The 22,080-nt window shown below is 43.2% G+C and overlaps 1 protein-coding gene across 4 annotated transcripts in view; it reads left to right on the top strand.

Moving 5' to 3' along the window:
• The window catches only part of SETD5 (SET domain containing 5), a 65,441-nt gene that overhangs the window by 25,564 nt on the left and 17,797 nt on the right, over window positions 1-22,080 (top strand). Inside the window, exons 2-16 of one of the 4 annotated variants that reach the window (XM_041425537.1) lie at window positions 586-760; window positions 4,495-4,600; window positions 5,484-5,695; window positions 6,016-6,074; window positions 6,481-6,668; window positions 7,714-7,752; window positions 9,289-9,531; window positions 14,556-14,704; window positions 15,023-15,140; window positions 15,557-15,666; window positions 15,952-16,198; window positions 16,393-16,473; window positions 18,812-19,117; window positions 19,954-20,271; window positions 20,751-20,993. In XM_041425537.1, the coding sequence (XP_041281471.1) occupies window positions 690-760; window positions 4,495-4,600; window positions 5,484-5,695; window positions 6,016-6,074; window positions 6,481-6,668; window positions 7,714-7,752; window positions 9,289-9,531; window positions 14,556-14,704; window positions 15,023-15,140; window positions 15,557-15,666; window positions 15,952-16,198; window positions 16,393-16,473; window positions 18,812-19,117; window positions 19,954-20,271; window positions 20,751-20,993 (2,490 nt within the window). In that variant the 5' untranslated portion in view covers window positions 586-689. Of the gene's footprint in view, window positions 1-585; window positions 761-4,494; window positions 4,601-5,483; window positions 5,696-6,015; window positions 6,075-6,480; window positions 6,669-7,713; window positions 7,753-9,288; window positions 9,532-14,555; window positions 14,705-15,022; window positions 15,141-15,556; window positions 15,667-15,948; window positions 16,199-16,392; window positions 16,474-18,811; window positions 19,118-19,953; window positions 20,272-20,750; window positions 20,994-22,080 lie in introns of all 4 variants that reach the window. The other 3 variants (XM_041425536.1, XM_041425534.1, XM_041425535.1) reach the window with 3 other exon arrangements.

Here is a 22,080-nt window from a genome sequence, read left to right as displayed (position 1 = left end):
GCGCCGAGTCCAGGATGGGCCTCGTGGCCCTGGGGAGCCATCGGTGGTGGGGGAGCAGCTGCTCTGCCGCTCACACTCACCTGTGCTGTAGGCCTAGCAAATGCACCTACAGACTGATCTCCAGGGAGAGGTCTCAGCTCGGTCCACCCTGGCATTGTCTAGTTGTCCACAGTGATGGGATTTTGCCTGCAGCTTGTGTGGGGAAAGAGTTAGGAAATGCTGGTGGAGGGTTGTGGGTGATAGGTGACAGCTGCTGCTTATATGCAGAAGGAGCTAATAGATTACTTATCTGATAATTAGTCCTAAGTTTACTTGGGGGAGGAGGGAACTGTCATTAGCAGCTTTAAGGCAAAGCAGCTCATTGTATGTCAGTCCAACACGGTAAAAAACCCCTAACCTCCCCACCAAACTACTGCCATCTACCTCTTCTGTGGCCCTACATACCAAAATGAAGTAAAAATGATGTGGCATGTCACTGATGGAAATCTATTTCTGCTTTTCTTTGCTGTGAAAGCCTTCTTTAGAGGCATACAGGGAGACCTCACCCCGTAACGGAGATGCAATGCTTTGTTTCTACCCTGGTAGGTTTCCCCATGTCCGTGACGTGTTGGCCGAGGCTCTGCGGCTCCTCTCCGCCCTCGGAGCGGCCAGTCGCTGCCCTCTGGACTCCGTGATCCCCGACGGGCGTCATGAGCATTGCAATCCCTCTGGGAGTCACCACACCAGATACGTCCTACTCCGACATGGCTGCAGGATCGGAGTGAGTGTTACCCCACGGATGAGGAGAAAGGAGAACGGGAGGGTGCCAGAGGGCTGACCTGGAGTCGGGCTGTAGGATTGGTGCCAGTGCTTTCTCCGCTCGGGAGAAAGGGGTTGCTGGTGCACTGGCTGTATGAGAGATGAGTATTAACAAATACAGTGTTACAGAAATTGGTAAGTTTAACAGAGGATATGAGGGAAGGTACATCTATACTCAAGTGCAGGCAGTTGTGAATTTGCTGTACCCAGGCTTGACATTGGCATGGTACAAACCAGCTCCTTTTCCAACAGCTGCAATGTGAGGGATCAGCGTGCTGAACCTTCCTCTCAGTAGAGCCTATTAGCTCAGACTTGGTACCAGTCTTGTGTGACTGATTTGTGGAGGCCTTTGGAGTTTGACAGAGATGTGAGACAGCATCAGCCTGGTAGGCACCTTTATTTTGTTTCTGCCCCTGAACAGACTCCAAGGAGCATACCTCAGAGAGCATCCTCTGGAGTCCCCACCACAGGACCATGAGCAGGGCTCTCACTGCAGCCGTATCTCTGAGGCCTGTTGGAGGGGACTTATATTTCTTTAAAAACACTCTGCTTCTGCAGAGTCAGGAGCATTTCAAAATCAGGAAATACTGCATTGTGATCTCTTCTTAAAACCCTTGTTAGAATGATGTCAGCTAGGATTAGAGTATGCTTTTGTCAGGGATGAGAGTGAGGGCTGAAGTTTATTTCTGTGTGCTTCTACATCCTGCTTGCCTGCATCCTTCTTTGAAACACAGACTGTAGTATCTCTTCACAAAAATCTACAAATGATGTTTTGGAGATAGATTTCTCCCATGTGTTATCTAGAGGTATCTACTGTGCAAATACCTGCATGTCAGCTGTATCAGTGTAGAACAGAAATTACTCCAGATGCTATTGATTTTGATCTGTAAGAGCAGTGGGCTAAGGTTTGAATCATGTTTTTCCCTTCCATCTCGCCCTGATTTGACTGTGCATAGAGTTTGATTACACCGTTGTACTCTCTGCAAGACTGCTAATGCTCTTTTTTGTCTGTTTTGGCACTGGCCCCATTCTAGCCATTCTCTTTGTGATGCTTCATTCCATCCTAAAGCCCACATTTTTACATGTTGTTTTTAAACGGAGAATCAGAATCTAGTAAGTCACTCATCTGCGCTGGTTACATGATCCTTCACTTTTCAAAATCTATCATTTAGTATTGCTTGTCACCCTGCTTCTCCCACAGCAGCACTTTGAAGACTCAACATGCAGGAATTTAAAACTGTTTATGGCAGGAGGAAGAGTGCTAAATAGTTTGCTCATGTGCTTTGCTTTCGAAGCTGAGCGTGGTAGGGAGAAGAGCCAGATGTGTCTGTGCATGTGTCCCTTGTAGCATTTAAGTATCAAAAAGACTGACTGTAAACCTTCTGCGAAGCATTTTCTTTCTCCCTTGTAAGAAATTTGTAGGTCTAACTTGAGGCTAGGCTTGGAGTGCTTTGAAAAAAGGTGTTCGAAGATTTCTGAATTGGTTTCTCTGTCCGTTTTCTAAAAATTGGGAATGCCAGGACTTCATTCGCCAGGCTTTGCATCGATGCACTGTTATGCTGAAGTGTCCTTCATGGGTCTCTTCAAAGTTAAGGCTGTTACTTTGCCTTTGAAACTCTCTGGTTTGATACATAAAGTCTGGGGTACCTGAGCTTTGTACCTCTTAAAAGGAATTGATTCCAAGATGTGCATCACAAAGGCAGTGGGGAAGGTAAAAGGAAAACTAGCTGATCCTCTTCACAGGCTGAGCTTTAGCATCTTCCCCACTCTCTGATACAGAGAGGAGGTGAAAATGGTGTAGGGTGTTCATCTGAGGGTGACATGGAGGCTGCAGAGTAGTTTTGCTGTGTTAGTCTGACTGCATATTGGAAGGTCTGGAAGCTTCTTGGCGTGCTGCTGCTGAGGAAGCATGGGCCCCAGCGTTGTTGCCCCTGGACACCGTTGCACCAACAATTCTGAAGTTTTATTGCTAATGCTTGCGGCAGCATTGCTGGTATTCCAGTCTGACTGTTGTTAGGAATGTGGGTGACTTGGACAGAGGACATATCTGCTGTTTAGACTGTTTAGGCTCTTTTCCTTCTAATACTGAAATATTTCTGAAAGGGTTATTAAACCTGAATGGATTTGACACTGTACCAATCTGAAAGTCCTAAAGGATTGTTGCAAAGGCTGGATTATGTGGCAAGCTCTACATATGGTACCTTTTGTTAAGAAGTACATCCTTTGAGAGAGATCATCTATATCTTCTGCTTCTGACAGTTTTGCTGGCTGTAGTCACATTGAAAACCAACTGAATTTATCATGTCATGCACTTAAATCCTGAGCTCCAGAGGTGTTGTTTGCATAGGTGAAATGTCTTCTACGTTCTGCCGTTCTTTGTACAATAAATTACTGCTCCTTTATGTTGCAAAGACAGATCCACCTTACTCCAGAATAAGCCAGAAGCTCAGGGGCTGGTGCCTTGGAGAATAGATGAGGTTGAGTGGCAGGGTGGGGCAAACTTCAGGGCAGCAGAGATTTCAAGAGCTAATAGGAAGTCCAAAGGGCAAGGGGTTACTCTTCTTGGGTGCCTAAGCACTGCCCCACGTGTGATTGCTGGCCATTGTTTGATGGTGCCTGATTCATGCTGACTATGTAGGACCCACTGAGAGTCCTGTGAGATCTCACCAGAGCAGCAGAGGTCCAAGGTAAAGTTTTCCTTTTCTATACTTTTCTTCCCTGCTTGCTCAGCTCCATGCTGTAATTTTGATGAAGATTCCATCTGCAGACATGGTTCAGTAATATTTTGCCATACTCTGATACAGGCCCTACTTCTGATCTGTGCAGAGGTTATCTGACTTGTATCTTCTACTTGTAACAGAAGACAGCATGTTTCCTTGCTGGTGTTCTGTCTGTAGCCTCATTATCTAATATCCCCTGCATTGAATTGCAGCTGTCCCTTCTCTGAGTAGGTTTTCTGCAGCTTTCTGCTGAGGATATACCTTTGATTTTTAGCTGTTTTTTTTCACCACCCTGTGGTGGAAGAGTGCATTGTACCTTAGCAGCAGATTTCCTGTTCTGCTCATTGCAGGCTGCTGTATAGAAAGCACAGGGTGAATCTGATCTGTCTGTGGCCACTGTCTGTCCAGGACATGGATTTTGTTGTCTCTTTGTAACAGGAATCTCCAGTTCCTGGTAGTTGCTGTCAGGATAGCTGCAGTTTTCATGCAGGCTTTATCACAGGATGTTGGACTCAGTAACAATTGGTATCTGAGGGAGAGAGAAACAAGTGCAGGTGCAGGAAAGCTGCTTAGCTGCAGTTGAAATAAGCTGTTGCAGAGATAAAATGGCAGTACTGTTCAGTGGCTTTGAGATTAGGCTAGCTGGGTTCAGATGTGAATGCTGAACTAGACCCAATTTCCTCAACAATAAGGAAACTGAGCTTCTTACATGCTAATTACCTTTTTAACTTCCCAGACTGAGACCTAGTTTAATGAGCTATATAGGGTGGCCCTTACTCAGTTCCTTCCCTCTGAAAGCAGGTTCATCCTGTACAGCTTCTGCACACATGATGCTTGGTGAAACGCATGACACCACCTCGATTTCATGAAGTTTCTTCATTTTGAGCTCATGTGTTCAATAGAAAAGAGCAGTGAAATACTGGCACTTAAAAAATGATGTTGTATTGATGGGTTTTACTTCTGGCACTTTCTGCAGCCCAGAGTCTGTGGAAGCTAGTCCAGCTGTCAGTGAGAAGAATGTGTACTCCAGCCACGGCTATGGGGCCACCCAGAAACACAGCTATCGCGGGCTGCCTTACGCAGTGAGTACTCTCTCTGCAGTGAATCAGCTCTTTACTGTCTGCTTTTACTCTTTTCTCCTTGTTCCATAGTTCTTTGCCTATTAAGCCTTAGGAATTTTGACTTATTTCTTAGGAAACACTAAGTTAGAGCTGAGTTCTGCCATACATTTTTTATTTCTATATTTATTGTTTGTGAAGTCTTGCATACTTTACAGCAAACTTTATTAGTGTTCTAGGTGATAGATTTTTAACTGAATGAAACAAATGAATGAAGTGTGAATAAAAATGAATATATAGTATTTTCCTGGTGGTAATTTTATGCCTCATTTGGTTTATTGTGCACTATTTATACTTGTTCCAACTGCGCAGATTTTCACAGTGGTAACTTTTTAAACAACGAGAATCAAGGAGCTGTCAGGAGCATGGGAGTGGGAGCATGGCTTGAAGCTGTGGGATGAACAGGGTGTCACAGAATCATTGAGGCTGGAAGGGGCCTCTGGAGATCACATAATCCAACCTCCTTGTTCAAGCTGACTCTGCCTGAGCAGGTTGCTCAAGACCATATCCAGTTGAGTTTTGAATATCTCAACAGACAGAAACTCTGCATCTCAGGGCAGCTGGTTCCACTGTTTAAACACTTATGTCATCTCAGATTATTAGCAGTACAACAGTTAATGTCGAAATAGCCTGGTTGTTTTCATAGGTTTTGAGTTTAATTCATTGGTGCTGAAGGAAATAATTTACATGTTTCTGGGCTATTACTGTACCTTCTTGGTAGGTTGAGGAATTCAGGCTATTGTTTTACACCAGTTAAATATTAACTTGGGAACTGTGGATTTGGGACTTCAGTTTCTAGGCATCATATCTTCACATTAAAAGTAGTACTGCAAATACTCATTTTCAGGATCATAATTATGGAGCCCCTCCTCCTCCAACGCCGCCAGCCTCTCCTCCTGTCCAGACCATTATACCTCGTGCAGAACTGAATGGCCTGCACTCACCTGATGAGGAAAACTCCGGGGATAGTGAGAGCTCCTCAGAAGGAGAATCAATTCCCACTTGGTGCCACTGCAGCGTCTCCCAGGATGGTTTCCTCCTCAAGTGTGAAAAGTGCAGGTAAGCTTTGGTGCAGTGCAGATCTGGGCTGCTCCTTGTCTTGACTGCTCATACTGAACCGTGTCACCTTTGGGCTGTGGGACAGACTTCCTTTTGCTAACTGGAGCATTCTTTCCAGTGCTTTACCCAGTATTGACCCTCCTCCTTTGCGTTGTCAGCCTGACAAGTGTTGGTGGCACCAGGAGTGGAGATGAGGATGTTAAATCGATGTTCTTATCATCCTGGGCCCCACTGAGGGCACGCATCTTGTGACATCCTGTTGAATTTCAAGTGACTTTACTCCTACAAACCAGCTTCAATTGTGCATTCTCCTTTGGCAGAGGAATGAGCAGGGGGAAGGTGATCAGACTCCGCCACCGGAAGCAGGACAACGTGTCAGGTGAGTTTGAGGTTATAATTCTGATAACACTGACTTGTATTTTCTTTCTTCAAGACCTTTGTCTTTTGGATGTTGTAATCATCTAACTGTGAATAGTGCCAGCTAATGTTCTTTGCCTCCCAACCACCGGGATTTTCTCCTCTCCTTACGCTTCACCTCAGTTAGCTCTAGGGAAAATCAGATTATCTTGTGAACAGAAAAGGAGAATTTTCATCAGTGCTGTTCTGTGACATATCAGAAGTTTGGAACACCTGTTCCCAGTTTGGGTGGGAAAACAGAGGTGTTGTAATTCTCTCAGGGAAGAGCTATGCAGGGGCAGCAAGTTGTCTTGCTGAAAACAGACAGAAGGGTAAGCTGTGCTCTCAGGAATGAGAAGCTGTTTCTCATGAAGCACTTGTCTCTCTAGGTGGGGACAGCAGTGCCACTGAGAGCTGGGATGAAGAACTCTCTCCCTCCACAGTGCTGTACACGGCCACGCAGCACACGCCGACCAGCATCACGCTGACCGTCAACCGCGTCCGCAGGAGCAAACCCAAGAAGAGGAAGAGGAGTACAGAAAAGGCTCGTGCTGCTCCAAAGGCCAAAAAGATCAAGGTAAGTGGAGAGAGACAAGGTTGCTGCAGTTCTTACCAAATGCTGTGCAGTGTTGTTAGGAGCAGGTTGACAGGCTGGCAGCAGACAAGAAATTTTTGTTCTGTCAAGAATTGCTCTTTCGGGTGTAATAATGGGATGCCTTGTATTTGTGACCTGCTCGAGTACGTGGCTGTTGGTTTAAAAATTACCTTGCTGGAACTCCACCCTTATTTCCCAATGCTGTCCATTCATGCTCAGTACTTGGACTCAATTACATATTTTTTCCTTTTGCTGTATTAGGATTTGGGGAAGTAACTTTTGGAGTCTGGCTGTTTGTGGGAAAGGGTCAGTCTATGAATAGAATGAAAAATGAAGGGAGCATGGTATTTTTTAGCAGGCTTTGTTGAGGAATTTGGGCTGCAGAGCTTCTTGGCACTGTTCTTTGGGGATAGAGATAGTGCCTGTGTGGAAAACTATGTAGGTAGTGATGAACATTTGTTGAGGGATGACTTTACTGTCTTGTTTATGAGGATCTGGGGACTGAAATAATTTTGAATTGCTTATATTGGAATGCAAGTGTGTGAGCAGCTGGTTCTTTCCCATCATCTGCCAGCTTTACCATGATTTTCCACAGGTTAGGTTTCCCTTGAAGTTCTTCTAGTAGGCACTGATTAAATAAAATGCTGGGGGCAGGAGCTATGTGCGGTCTGGAGGGGGTATTTTGTTGTTGTGAACCACCTTGATTCTGTTGCTAGACTGTTCTTGTATCAAAGCAAGTGAGGTTGGGGCAGTTTTGGTTTTGATCTTGGCATTTTTACTAAGCGTGAGGCAGGCTTTTTTAGTTCAGAAATCCTGGCCATCAAGCTTTTCAGCAGTTTCCACTGGATTTGCATTGCAGAGTCTCTTTTTGTTCAGGTCCATTGTTTCTTGTGTAGGTTTTCCTGTAATTCTTGCAATTTTTATTAAGGATTGGAGTAAGATTTAGTGTGGTTCTGGGATCCTAATTCTTAGGAAATTTATAAAATACTTTGTTTTTTTTTTCTCTCTCTCCTTGTCTGGGGGACAGGCTTTTCGAGAGGGCTCACGAAAGTCTCTGAGGATGAAGGTGAGTAGAAATGACAACCCTCTGTGTTGGTGGTGGGGTTTTTTCCCCTTTATTTTGTCCCTCTTTTGGTTTGCCTGGGGAATTTCTGATTGTGGGGCCAGCCTTGTAATAAACTCAAACCTTACGGTGCGCCACAAGGAGCCTATTCAAAAGGGTATCACAGGAATTGCCCCTTGAACCTTCCATTTGCTTCTGATAGCTTCCAGTCAGATAATGCAATCCAGTTCCGAGAGGTGATTGATTCATGGCACTTGGGAGTGGGGTGTTTGATGGAAGGGATGTAGAACTGGTTGTGGCTGCTCTTCTGTGAGGGCAGTTATTGTTTGATTGCATCAAAGCTATTTCAAGCTTGGACATCAAAGTAGTTCACAGGTTTAATATTGGGAGTCCCTAGTAGTGCTGCCTTGTTTCTCTCCACATCCTCTTACTAGGAATGGCTGGGACAATATATTTATCTCTGACTTCCTGCAATAGTGGTAGGTGTGGCCATTGAATAGGAAGGTTATTTGACAAAAAAAAGTAGACTTGATTTGTGAGATGCGTTTGTTTCTAGACACACAAGAGGTGCCTTAAGGTTTGCTCAGTTCCACCTCACCCCAGTCCTGCAGCTGGCAGTGGCTTCTAGCAGGTGGCTCAGAGAAAAAAGGACAGTACTGTGGTGTCCCTATGCACCACCTCCATAGTATGCAAGTGACTTGAGAGGGTAAAAATGCATGGCAACTCTTACTGGTTTTAATATATATTATTAAAATAATGATTGCTCTTCAGTCGTCCTTGTTACTAAGACCTCAGTGTCATATGTGTCTCAGTGCTTTATGAAGCCAATTGAGTTGCTGAGCTCTGGAGTATTTGTTGAACTACTTCAACTACTGCCAAGTAAAGAATGAAGCTTAAGTCTTTTTCTTTCTTCCAGCTTCTGTTTTCCCCTCCTTTACAAGACAGTCTAAACGGATTACCTGATTTTGCCCTCTCTTCTTTACTCTGCTTAGGACTTGCAGTTTTAACCCTGTGGTATTAGCTTATGCTCTACATTCAGTTTCTTGAAACTCTGGTGACCATTTAGCTGGAAGGTTCAGGACTATTTTTGGATCAGTCACTGCAAAGATTGAGATGCAGTCAACATCATTGAGCATTGTGTTAGCTGTGAGTGGGTTGACTGTAGGACAAGCCTACATGAGATTTATTTGCCTTTGTCTGTTCTGTGCGTTTGCTTTTTTAATGTACTTAATTATTTTTCCAAAGTGGCTTAAATTTTTTTTCTGGCCATGTACTAGCCTAGTTTTATTTTTTATAGCAGTGCCAAGTACCAACTTTCAAGAGGTCTTAGTTCTGCACAGAAATCTCAGTAGATTTCTGAGTGACACTGTTGTACAGTGTTCTGGAGGGTGCAGATGCTGAAGAATGTGTCCTCATAACCAACACTTACATAGCTTGGCACTGATTTGCCTTTTTTTGTAGCTTATTCATGTGCTTGGAGCACTGTGGACAGATTTTCCTGCTGTGTACTATCCATTCATTCTTTGCTGTTTGGTGCAGAATTCCCCTTCTGAAGCACATGCCTTGGATGAAAACACAGCTGAAGGGTGGGAGAATCGGATCCGCCTCTGGACGGACCAGTACGAGGAAGCCTTCACGAACCAGTACAGTGCTGATGTGCAGAACCTGCTGGAGCGTCACCTCAACTCTAATAAAGACTATGTGGGCAAAACTGCTATGCTGGACACAATCAACAAAACAGAGCTGGCCTGCAATAACACTGTTATTGGGTCCCAGATGCAGGTAAGGACAAGCAGCACAGAGGTGGAGTAGGTCAGGGCATGGGTGAGCAGCATTGCAGCTCAGACCAGCAGGCATGGGTTTGATACACAGTAAATCAGAAGTTATGCCAGTACAGTACATTTGGTCTCTTTGCATTAGACCAAATCAGGGTTGCTAAGCTGGGGATATTTTGCACGTTTCTGTAATGTGGTTAACTGGTATTTTACCATAAATACTTCAGTCACTGAACGGTCTGTGACAGACCAGATCTGTCACTTGCTGGAGATAGGAAATTTCCTGCTTTCCACCTGAGTTTTCCAGTCCCCTTTATTTATTTTTTATTTCTTGACTCATGTTGTTTGGGAGGCTATTTTAAAGAAACTTTCCACATTATTTCAGTATTTTGGATTATTTGGACTCTTGTAACTTCCAATTACTGTACAACTACAACTGATTTTAGGAAGCTGGTCTCTCCCTAACTTTCCAGTGATGAGCAGTGGTTGGTGTCTTGCCATCTTTATGGAGTGCATGTAAACAAGCAGAAACAGGAAAACTATGTGTTTGTGTGGTATATGTCTTCCCCATTCATACTCTTGTTAGCTGTTTTTTCATCTTTTTCATCTTGTTCATACTGAACAAAGCACAGCCTTCCTACCCAGTTTAGGCTTTTCTGGGCCTTCCTTGTACAGAAGAATGGAGATAGTTGCATCTGAAAGGGTGGACTTCAAAAGAGAAGTGGGGCATTTCTTCTGTGTAAAGGGAGCAAAGTCAGAAACCTGAATGTCAGGTATATGTTTGTGCTTGAATCATTCTTGTTTATATCAGCTGACTCATTCAGTGAAGTTCATGTGCTCCCTCCTACCTTTCCCTCTGCTTTCATGCAGGTGAAGCACTTCAGGCAGAGCACAGACATTGCCAGTAAGGGAGAGTGCAGAAAGAGGACTTTGGACCAAACTTTCTTCCATTCTTTCCTCTAGTTCTGCAATAAATAAGATTTCTTGGGGGGGTGGGGGGTGGAGAAACACTTCTTGATAGCCTTTCTAAAGAAAGCAGGAAATGCAGATAGGAAAAAGTTCTACTTCTCTAGAAATCTTAATATTTTTTGAGACTAAATGTAACCAATTCTGTCTGCCTCGCATGGGTTTCAGGAAAAGTCCTGAAATAAGTAATAAAACACATGCTGTGTTTCTTGATGTGTGTACAGCACAACACAAGACTGTAAAAGATACCATACATAAATGTGCTTGTTCTTGCCATGCTCTTTCAGCCTCTCCCTTCCCAGTACAGACATAGGTTTTCCCATAGGAAAATGTGGCTAGAATTCCAAATCAGAAGACTCCAAATGTGATACAAAGAAACAAAAAAGTTGAAACTTGCAAAACTTGTTAGTGAGCTGTAGTTACTGTAAACAAGCTCTTGGTAGGTACTTCTCATTGCACATGCTGGGAAGGTGTCAGGGGACTTTGTAATTTCTCTTGGATGCTGAGAAAAAAAGAGGTGGCTGTCCTGGGTTGCTGCTTGTCAGCTCCTAAGTCCTGCTGTCTGTGCTCAGGAGTGGCTGTGGAGTGTTGTGAGGAGGGCACCTGCATAGGTGTGGAGCACGTGCTCTCATGCACTGCGTTCTAGTTCTGTTTTACCCATTTGTCTCACCTGTGGTAGGCAAACTGAGAAGGCTTCTTGGTTTGCATCAGTTGTCTATTAACTAGGTATCATTACTGAACACAAAAATAGCTTTTCTGTGAGATAAGGGAAAATAGGTACTTTGAGCTAGAAAAAAATCAGGAGGCTGTGCAAATATACATTAGCCACCTGTGTAGAAGCATTGTTGCTGCTCTCTTTGGCCATGAAGACTCTGGAGAGAGGAGAAAGGAATAAAAATAATGTTTTATTATGCCCTGCATACTCTTAATAGTTCAGAGAGTCATTTGACTTTGGTCAACAGTTTTGCAAGTATATACTTAAAGGAGATTGAGATGTGACCTAAAAGCTTTCTCAAATTAGGAAGAGTAGGGAAGGATGGGTTAAGAGTTATACATGGAGGATATGGGATTTTGTTCATTGGAATATTTTGTGTAAGACAAGAGGCGATGGTCTGAAGTTGCACCAGGGGAGGTTTACATTAGATATTGGAAAGCAGGCACAGGGCCTGCAAGGCCTCCTTGGAATTTTTTTTTTTTACCAGAAGGTTTACCAGACTGGAATAGGCTGCCTGGGGAAGTGGTGGAGTCAGTATTCCTAGTGGTATTTAAAAGATGTGGCACGTGGATGTGGCACTGCGGGATATGGGTTAGTAATGGACTGGACAGTGGTGGGTTAACAGTTGAACTCGATCTTAGAGGGCTTTTCTAACCTAAATAATTCTGTGATTTTATGATAAACCAGTTCTCAGCTGTCCTCATGATGCAAAGGGAAGGTTGTGAAAATATGAAGCTGTTTAGTGTTATGAATAAAATCATCTTAGTCCTGGCTACTGCCAGTTGCTCGACAAACTGAAAGCTGTGAATCACTTTCCTGACTGTTGTTGCCAAACCAAACCCAGGGTTAGTATTTGCCCTTTGCTGCCTCTGATAATTGCTGACTTGAGCTCAAACCCTGACTGATTTCACATTCTGAAGTGAAGAGCAAAAGGGCCTTTATAAAATAAAGCCACTGAGTATTATGCAGATGTTGCTCTGCAAACATATCAGAACAGTTTTGGCTGATTAGCAGTCAGCAGTCCCTAGCCTGTGACATGAATAAAATCATTTGTTCTTTTCACACATGAAAGCATGGCAGCTAATCTGCTTCATATTTCTAAATTCAGAGAAAGAAAACAAGCTGATCTGTCTTACCAGAAGAGCTGTGAGATCATTCCTGTTTCACCAAACTCAGATAAATAAGTTACACAGATGCAGAGTTTCTCTTTCCTGCACGGACTTTCTCCTCCTATGACCACCCCACCTTATCCCACCTGTATTCTCCAAGCTGTTTTCTGGCACGAGGTGAAGAGTAATACAAGTCAGTCATGGGGCAAAGGTGAGAGTGAAGGCTACCAGACATTAACTTCTGAAAGATATTATCTCGTTATACTCTTAGGGTAGTAGAACAGTTTAGGTTGGGAGGAACCACTGAAAGTCATCTGGTCCAACCCTCCTGTGTAGGGCCAGCTTAGGTGAGAAGGTATAAAAACAAATCAGTGATAGTATAGAAAAAGAATTATTCAACTGGAGACACACTGGGTTCTAATTAATCTAATAGTTTCAGGTACTTTCTTCTTATCTCCTGTCATACACTAGGAAATCCAGTCCCATTTATTTATTCCTTGTTGCCACAGTTGGATAGTACAAAGTGCTAAAAGTAATTTAGCCACTACTCCGTGTAGTGTAAACAGTCTCATCCTACAGCTCACTCATATCGTGGGTTTGTTGATCAGAAATCAGGTCCAACAGTGTGGCTTCTTAGTCTGAAAATAACATATTTCTGTGGACTTAGGGAATCCTCTGTGAGCTTCTGTCAGGACCCAAGATCTGAGGAGATGAACACCCTGCAAGGCTCTTCACAGTCTCCACTACATATATCCAGGTTTTCCCAATTGCTGGCAGAGAAAGTGATATAAGACAGATAAACCCAATAGACATATGTGACACTGGATTGTATCTCAAGAGGCGCTCTGGACCATTACTCCCATCTGAATAGGTTTCAAATTAATATTTTTATAAAGCTATCTTTATCCTGAATCTGAATGAGAGAAGTCAACAAATACATCTTACAAGATCTGCAGTATAATGTCTTATAGAAACAACAAAAGTAATTCTGTTTTAAACAGAGGAGATAGAAGATCCCAGTCAGAAAAAAGGGTTTAGAAGACCTGTGGTTCAGTATTTTCATGTGTGCAGTACAAGGGTTTTGCTGGGTTCCCAGTGCTGAGTGCTGCCTTAAGACATTAACTTTTCATTTACACAAGGTTAGAACGTCTTGTGTTCTGTCATTATTCAGGCTGATCCCCCTAAACTGATTTTTATCCATTTCAGCAGTGCTCCATAGCTGTTTCTAATGAGAGTTCTCTCAGGAAAAGTTGGGAACTTGCTTTCAGTAAAATTTTGTGGTTTACTCCTAATTTAGATACATGATTGTCATTATTACCGAAGTCAGAACACTTATGCTTCAATCCACTCTGGAAAAGTATCAAAACTGGGCCCTTATGAGCAGTGAGTAGAATGCTTAGGAAGGAACAGGCACAGCAGTGGTGGTGAGGCAGCCAGTCATCTTCACATAATCTTTACTTACAGAGAGCTTTCATCTGTTAAGTAAGAAAAGTATTTTATTTTTATGGAATAAGTCTTTCTTATACCCTAGTGCTTATAATATCCCTTCCATCATTCCATAAAATATGTCATATATGAATGTCTGTACTTAAAGAATGTTGTGGTTTCGTGCTGTCAAGACATGTTTTGAAAATCAATTGTAATAGAGCTGTAGATTTTAACAAATGTTTTAATGAACTGTCACTACTTCATTAAAAATTTCGTTCCTCATGTTAAAAAAAAATTAAAATCAACAGCACTAGCTGAGCAGAGATATGTAGAGAAGTTTCTGGATGGAGATGGAAATTGCCAGCTTAAGTCTTTGGCCTGTTTGCTGGACTTTACCATCCTCTGCAGAAGGAAAAGCTTGCATTTTTTTCCTCTGAATGTGTGACAACCCACAATTTAGGGAAGATCTGAATTATTCTGGCTGTGAAAGTGGCCATAATTGCAAAGCAATTCCCAGTTAGTAGCAAGTGATAGGTCTGGTTATGCCTCCTAGCTGCAAGACTGAAATACTCGGTCTAATAGATTTGACAGACTATTGTTGAAGGAAAGGAATAAATACTGTTTGCTTCTGATAAATATTATCAAGGTTATTGGTAATTACTAAATTGTTACGAAATAAACAACATATTCACCTGGTAGAGTTTCTGTGTGTTGCTATTACAATATTTTTTCTTTTTATGAAGGTAAAATATTCTTCATGAGTTAGAGACCTTTGGTTCAAATTTTCCTCTTTTGCTCTGGTTTTTGTTACAGCTGCAGCTGGGAAGGGTGACTCGGGTTCAGAAGCACCGGAAGATCCTGAGGGCAGCAAGAGACTTGGCACTAGATACCCTCATAATTGAGTATCGAGGGAAAGTTATGTTACGACAGCAATTCGAGGTCAATGGGCATTTCTTCAAAAAGTAAGAGTACTATGAAATGATGGGTATGAGAGCATCGTGGCACAGAGAGACTGGTGTCTCTGTGGGATAGTGCTCACTTACAGGGTCCTGTTAGCTGTGCCTTCCATAGAAGTGGGAAATCAGATCTGTCACCTCAGCTTGATGCTCTGCTTATGGACCAAACGCTCTGAAATAGATCTTTTAAATAGTTGGAATAATAACCCCCAGAGCAATAGTGCTGATGGAAGTTCTGCTTCCAGTGAAGTGAGGGATACCTGTTAACAGCAGTGCTGTGGGAATTGGGTATTTTGGGACTGAGATGTTCTGTTGCTTCTCCAGGCCATATCCCTTTGTGCTGTTCTACTCCAAGTTCAATGGCGTTGAGATGTGCGTTGATGCTCGCACCTTTGGTAATGATGCCAGGTTCATCAGGCGGTCCTGCACCCCAAACGCAGAGGTAAATTCTCTCTTCATCATCACTGTAATTGCAAATACATGTTTTACATGAGCTTAGTGCTTTCCCTAACTTAAAATGCACTAAATTCTCTGTGTCTCCTGCTTGTTTGATGGTTTATAATTGCAATATGAGACAGTTTGGGAACATGAGGGAGTTTTTTTTGGAAGAGAAAGATTTCTTTTATGTCTTTCCTTTGGCTGCATAATGGTACAATGGTACTGAGGGTAAGCAGGTGGTAGTAGTTGTAAGTGGAAAAGCACAGTATGAGACAAGAGCAGTGAAGCAGGCTTTTCCCTATGGAGAATTTGGGATAATTAGAGTAGAATAAGAGCTACTTTGAAAAAGGAGACTTCCGTCTTGGAAGTAGGAAATGCAACCTATGGAGACTTCAGCTTCTTTCTACTTCATTTAACAAGGTTCGCCATGTGATTGCTGATGGGATGATCCACCTGTGCATCTATGCTGTTGCCACCATTGCCAAGGACACAGAGGTTACCATCGCCTTTGACTATGAGTACAACATCTGGTGAGTCCTTCACCTCGCCCAGGAGCTCTCCACTGCCCTCCTGGACTGGACATCTTCCTCCAGCCCTTTCCTCGCATTCTACATATTGCTCCGTTTTCTACTGAATTGCATTTCCCGGCTATTCTGTCCAGTTCTGCTGGCATATTCTACAATAGAGGCCATAAGGTAGCCTGCTGTCCTTGCTTTGGCACGTGGTGAGATGTTTAGTAGGAGATGTATTGAATGTCTCTGTGCAGGGGTTGAGAAATGAAGAGTGACACAAATTATGTTTGTGTTTTGGAGCAGCAATTATAAAGTGGACTGTGCGTGTCACAAGGGGAACCGGAATTGCCCTGTGCAGAAACGTAGCCCAAATGCTGCAGAACACCTACCTCCACCTGTTTTAGGCACACTGATTGGGGCAGAAACTCGCCGGAGAAAGGCCCGTCGAAAGGAGCTAGAAATGGAACAGCAGAGCATTGCATCGGATGAGAACAGCAGTCAGCAAACTGAGGAAGTTCCTGAGGGACCCGCAGCAGTCAGTGACAATGAGGTAAAGTCTTTGCCCCCTTGTTACATATGTTAGCATTCAGTGCTGCAGGAGTCTGATCCAATAGCATTGGAATCTTCAGAACAGGAGCTGCAGGAAGCCTTTTTTTTAACCTTTTTTTAGTGCCTTAAATTACCATAGAAATCTTGGTAACTTTGAAACAGTACTGGGTTACTTAATCTGGGTTTCTATCTCAGGTGCCAGAGAAAGAGGAGAAACAAGAAGGGGAGAAGGAGGAGCCTGTGGATGAACAGGGAGCCTTGGTCCACAGCAGACGGGCAAGTAGCTCTTTCTGTCTGGGTATCACCCTCTTTAGGACTTGCTTCATGCAGTGTGACCAACAGGTCCAGTTGGATATTTCACTTCTTTGAACACAAATTTCATCTGTTAGTGATCTTCAGTAATTTGATTAGCAATGGCAAAAAAAAAAAGGTTGGGGGAGTAAAAAACCACACAGATTGGGTTGACTTCACGTCACAGGATTTATGCTGGGGTGCTGCAGATTAGGAGATACACTATAGATTTGTTTCCTCATTGAAAGGTTTAACTGTTACTTTCAGGTCTGTTCTATAGTCTAAACCACACCTTTAGCAAAACCATCAGTACCAGTTTCCTAAAAGATAATTGGACCTTTTTTATGTTCCTGCTGCCCTTCCTTATTGCCAGTACAAGAATTTATGGCACTATATAGAACCATAGCATAGTTTGAGTTGGAAGGGACTATCAAAGGTCACCTAGTCCTACCCCTGCTCAGTGAGCAGGGATATCTTCAATTCAATCATACCATGAACCAGAACCTGATTTTTCTTAAAACTTGATCATTTTTGCTGGGTTAGATTTGTAAACAGGTGTCTGTTCAGTGTATGATTTCATAAACATGTTGCCATGTGGGGAAAAGAGTGTGATCCAGTTGCAGAAGTCAGTAAGAGGGGGTAGACCACCAGGAAATCTCTGTGTTTTCAAATTATTGTCATCTTAAGCAGTCTTGATCAAAATATATCTTAGTGCTCTGGAATCTTTGATAATACAGTCCTTTTTTAGCCTTCATCTTTACTGACTAGAGCTGGTGGTTTTTTTCTTGTGCTGCTTATGGCTCCTGGGATTGCTGCCTGGATTAGAATGTTTTATGCATGTGAATGGAGCCGTTCTGGCTCTTAATTCATTAATTTAAGTAAACAAGAGAAAAATCCAACAAAAATGCAAATACACAAATAAAATAACCAACCAACGAGAAACCCAAGGAAGAAAAACAGAAGAATTGTTCCCATCCTTTTACCAGACAACAAATGTATTGAAGCTAGGAATTCCCTGTTTTTCTTTGCTCATCAATATCACAATCACCTGTCTTCCTCTAATCATGGATATGAATCTGCCAAGTGTAAATTTCCTGAGAATGCTTTAAATGTTAAGATAGTGCAGCAACCTGGAGAGCCAAGGGCCATCCAGTGGAGAGATGCTTGGATTAACTGATGGATTTTTTTTAGAACAGATGAGATAAAGCAGTCAGTTTCCACTGAAATTTGAATGAGAGCAGTCATCCATCAGATTGGCCTTAAAGCTTTGGAGGGAAGATTTCATTTTAATGCAGGGAGGCTGATCTCTTTTTGGGACAGAATAGTTCAGTAAGCCTAAGTGAAGTGTTAGTTTCCTGTCAGCCTGAAAGCCCTGTTCCTGTAGGTTGCACCAGTTAATCTGCTTTAATGCGATTCAGTTTTCTATACTTGGCATCAGGTAAATACCCATCTCTGTAGTTTCCCCAGTCTCTCTTTGTGTGTGTGTGTATGTGTGTGTGTAGCATTTTTTAATAGAAAACTGTAAAGGCCAGGCATGGGCTCCAAGATACTTTCTTCATGATAAATCTCAGAAGACACTTGACCCCACTTCTTAAAACCCACTTGATTCTTGCCAGTCACTGCAGTATTATTGTGCTGGACTTTTTATATGCATAGGTACCAATTATGCTTGACACAGCCAGGTGATAAGATTTCCTGTCCTGTGTGTTTACCTAATAAATTGACTTGTTTTGCCTCTCTGTTCTCTCATGTTCTGGTTTTTTTTAGCCACTATGTAAGCTGCTTAGACCAGAGCTTTTATTTTTGAGCTGGGTCATCTTCTGACATTCTTGCTGGGAAGAGAATGAATCTGGAATATTTTAATCAGTTTGTGTGGTGTATTACACTTGCTGCAAATTACTTAATCACGTGCATCTATTGCCCTTGGCTTCTGTTTGGTTGGTCATTAGCAAATAGCTCTATTTGTTTCCAAGTCATCTCTCCACTCTACTTACGTTTTCTTACTGTTTTGAATTCTGCAAAATTATGCATTTCCTTGTGGCTGTTTTATTAATATAATTCAGTAGTATCTAAGTGGTCCTATTTAAGAACAAGTCAAGTTCTTCTACTTGCTCTACAAACACATGATTATGTTGTTATTCTGGAAAATTTGCCATATTGAAAAATGCAAATAACCGATAAGAACTGCTTCTCTCTGTCCTCTGTCTGGCTTTTGTCATTGCTATTTGGCAGTTGTTCTCTTTGTGCTGCTTCCCAGATCTGTTCTTGCCTTGTTTATGTGCATAATTCACCATGCTTACTTCAATTTCCCCTTGTGTTGTAGTCCCGGGAAGACAGGAAGGTAGAAGCCATCATGCACATGTTTGAGAACTTAGAAAAGAGAAAGAGGCGACGAGAGCAACCATCGGACCGTAACAGCGCTGATGCTGAAGTCAGCGTCAATTCTGAAGCTCCTGAGCCGGAAGAAGTAAAAACAGAGACTCCTGAAACTGAAGATGGAAGTGCAGCACTGAGTGCTCCTCCTCCTCCTCCTCCTCCTCCACCTCCTCCTCCTCCTCCTCCTCCTGCTCCTGTTTCTAACAGTACCAGCAGTACTGGGGTGAACACACGACGGTCCTCACAAGTAGCGGTAAGATGAAGATGGAATTGTTTGCTATCTTGTACGAGGCTCAGGTGCAGCATTTCTGATCATAGGATCATTCAGGTGGGGAGGAGCTTTTTGAGCTTTCTAGCCCTTTCTGAGTTAGGTAGGGATAGCTCTGAAGCTAGACCAGGCTGGCCAGTGTTTTACCCAGTCTTCTCTTGAAAACCTCCAGGGTTAGAGATTGCACCTCTTCCATGATTGTTAGGCTGAAAAAAATTTGCCATGTATCCAGTCTGAACCTCTCATTTCAGTGTATGTCCATTGATGCACCACTGCATCTTCTTAGTGACTTCAGGCTGTTTGTAGGAAGACTGCTGTTACATCCCCCTCAGTCCTTCCTCTCTGGGCACAACAAGCCCAGCTCCTTCTCCAAGTGAACCCCTTTTGTGCTGGTGTGAGCTTAAGTTGGATGTGTAACTGCAGTGATGGAAAGTTATTTTCTTTTTGTTTGGATTTTTTTTTTACCCAGTCTGCTTTGGATGCATGTGTTCCCATTTTATGGCAGGGTTCAGACACTTGCCTGGAGTGCTCCATGTCAGCTCAGGTCAGGAATAAGAGCAGTTATCTTGAGACAAGCAGCAAGTTTCCTAATGCTGCTTTCTTCCTAAAGACCCATGTTCTGTCCTTTAAGAATGCAGAAGACAAAACGATAATGTGCCAGTGTTGAAGGGTCCCCAAGGCCATCTTATGAACCAACACAGAGTCCAACAAGATTTTGAGAGTCAGGTAGTGTCAATAAATAAATCTCAATTCTTGATCCTGTATGCAGAGAAAAGGAATACTCTTAGAGGTGCTCAGACTAATGGCAGTTTATTTTGTAGGATGCTGTCCCTGAAAAAACAGTGACTAAGCCAGCTCCAGCAAAACCCTCCAGGCCCCGACCAAAAAGTCGCTTCTCTCGATACCGGACCAGTTCAGCACAAAGACTGAGAAGGCAGAAACAAGCCAGTTCCCAGCAAGCTGAACTCACACAGGCTGTCCCAGAGGAAGGGAACACTGCCAGCCTGGTAACCACAACAGATGTCAGCAATGTGGAAGGGCCAGGAGAAGGCAGACAGTTGACAGGATCTGACCCAACTGCTATCCTGGCTACAGGATCCCAGTCTAAAGTTGCAGTAAAGTACCCCAAAACAAAAAAGGTAAATATGACCAAGTGCTCAAGGTTGGGATGGCGGGATGGCAAGTATTTATTTAGGGTGCAGCAAAGAGGTTTACTTTCAGCTTAGAATTGAAGACCAAGAAGGAATGTGACTGCAACTGTCATGTACAAGCTAGGATAAAGTTGGAAAGGAGGAAAAATTGCAGATGCTAACAGGCAGCTGCCACATACTGGGCATAAATTAGCTGTTTGTGTCTAGAAACTAGTTTTGAACAGGGTGATGTTTTTGGAGAATCATCTAATAAGATGAATGGAGCATAAAATCGAGCTGCTTCTGTGACATTGGGTTGTGTCTCCAACAGGTGAGAATTGGGTTTGACACAGGAAGTCCTTCCTGTTCAGAAGGAGAGGGGTTTTAGCATGTGGGCTGACCTGAACATTGCTTCCCGTACACCACTGTGCCATGTTGCCTTTCTTCTTCCCTGTGCTGGTTGCACTGACACGTGTTTCCTCCCTCAGTACCTGGTTACCGAATGGCTGAACGACAAAGCAGAAAAGCAGGAGTGTCCAATTGAGTGTCCTCTGCGCATTACCACAGACCCAACAGTTTTGGCAACTACCCTAAATATGTTGCCAGGTCTTGTGCACTCCCCACTGATTTGTACCACACCTAAACACTACATTCGCTTTGGTTCACCTTTCAACCCTGAGAGACGTCGAAGGCCCTTTCTGTTGGATGGCATTTACAGCTCCTGTAAGAAGGTATGTTTGCTTGTGTCTTGCCTTTACACGATGTGTGCTCGTCTTACTGGCCCTCTTGTGAAGTTGTTGTGTCCTTTTGGAGATTATTTCCGTGTATTCCCACTGAGCTAATGTGTTGGTGCAGTGTCCAGGCTATGACTGATGACCTCCTTGCCAGAGTTCAGTTTTCATCCTTGCCTTTTGCCGTGGTAGAACTGTTGTACGACTCCCCTTTAAGAAACATGTACTTTCAGATCTGCAGTGGCTGTTTATTATCCAGCATACTCAATTCAAAGAGTGTTGATTGCTTCCCTTAGAAAGTTTTATGTTACTACTTTCACAGAGGATGGTTGGCATTGTGGGGATAGGACAGTGTTGCAGTGAGCCTCAAGAAGAATCCAGTGCCTCAGCTAAGATCCATTATCTTTGGAGAGCCTTTGTGGTTTAGAAGCTTTGAGTTTGCCTGTTCACAAGAACAAGTCCACAGCTCTGTGTTAGGCAACACAGACTGCCTATCTACAGCACATACTTGAGGCCACGCAGGAAGCCTGAACCAGGCCCAGCTAAGGATTTAGTTCCTCCAGTAAATGCCAGTATTTACCCATCTGCAGGGAAAGGCAGGGTAGTTCACTCAGTCAGATCCGTATTGGAATCCATCTTCCCTGTTGCCTGCTGGTTTTGCTCAGAGACTTTCCAGTTCCTGTGTGATTACCTGAGAACAATTATACAGAAAGCTTTTCTGCTCTCCCTGTCTTGGTGGCTTTCAGGTACCATGTCCTGGTTTCTTTGCCTTCCTTTGTTTGAGGGTATTTTTCCAGAGAGAATCTTTGGACTTTACTGTTTTCCACCTTCAGCCAATTTGTTGTCATACCCTAACAATCTCTTCAGTATTTCCTTCATAGGTAAAGCTCTCCATGGTTCGTATATAGATGTATGACTACACTTTGTCTGTTTCTGTGTGCCTGGGCAACCTCCTCATGCATCTTTAAGCTGAGAACTGCAAGGTTTGAGCTTCTTTTGAGCCTTAACATTGTCTGAGCCCCAGGGAAGAGAGACGCATCCAGAGCAAAGCTGGCAGAGTTGTTTGGACTTCTGTGCTCAGTGCAGT

The sequence above is a fragment of the Onychostruthus taczanowskii genome, unplaced genomic scaffold (genome assembly GCF_017590055.1).
Source record: "Onychostruthus taczanowskii isolate IOZ18803 unplaced genomic scaffold, ASM1759005v1 scaffold9, whole genome shotgun sequence".
NCBI classification, from domain to species: Eukaryota; Metazoa; Chordata; class Aves; order Passeriformes; family Passeridae; genus Onychostruthus; species Onychostruthus taczanowskii.
Note: the sequence above shows the minus strand (reverse complement) of the source record. Positions and strands in the feature narration are given on the sequence as shown.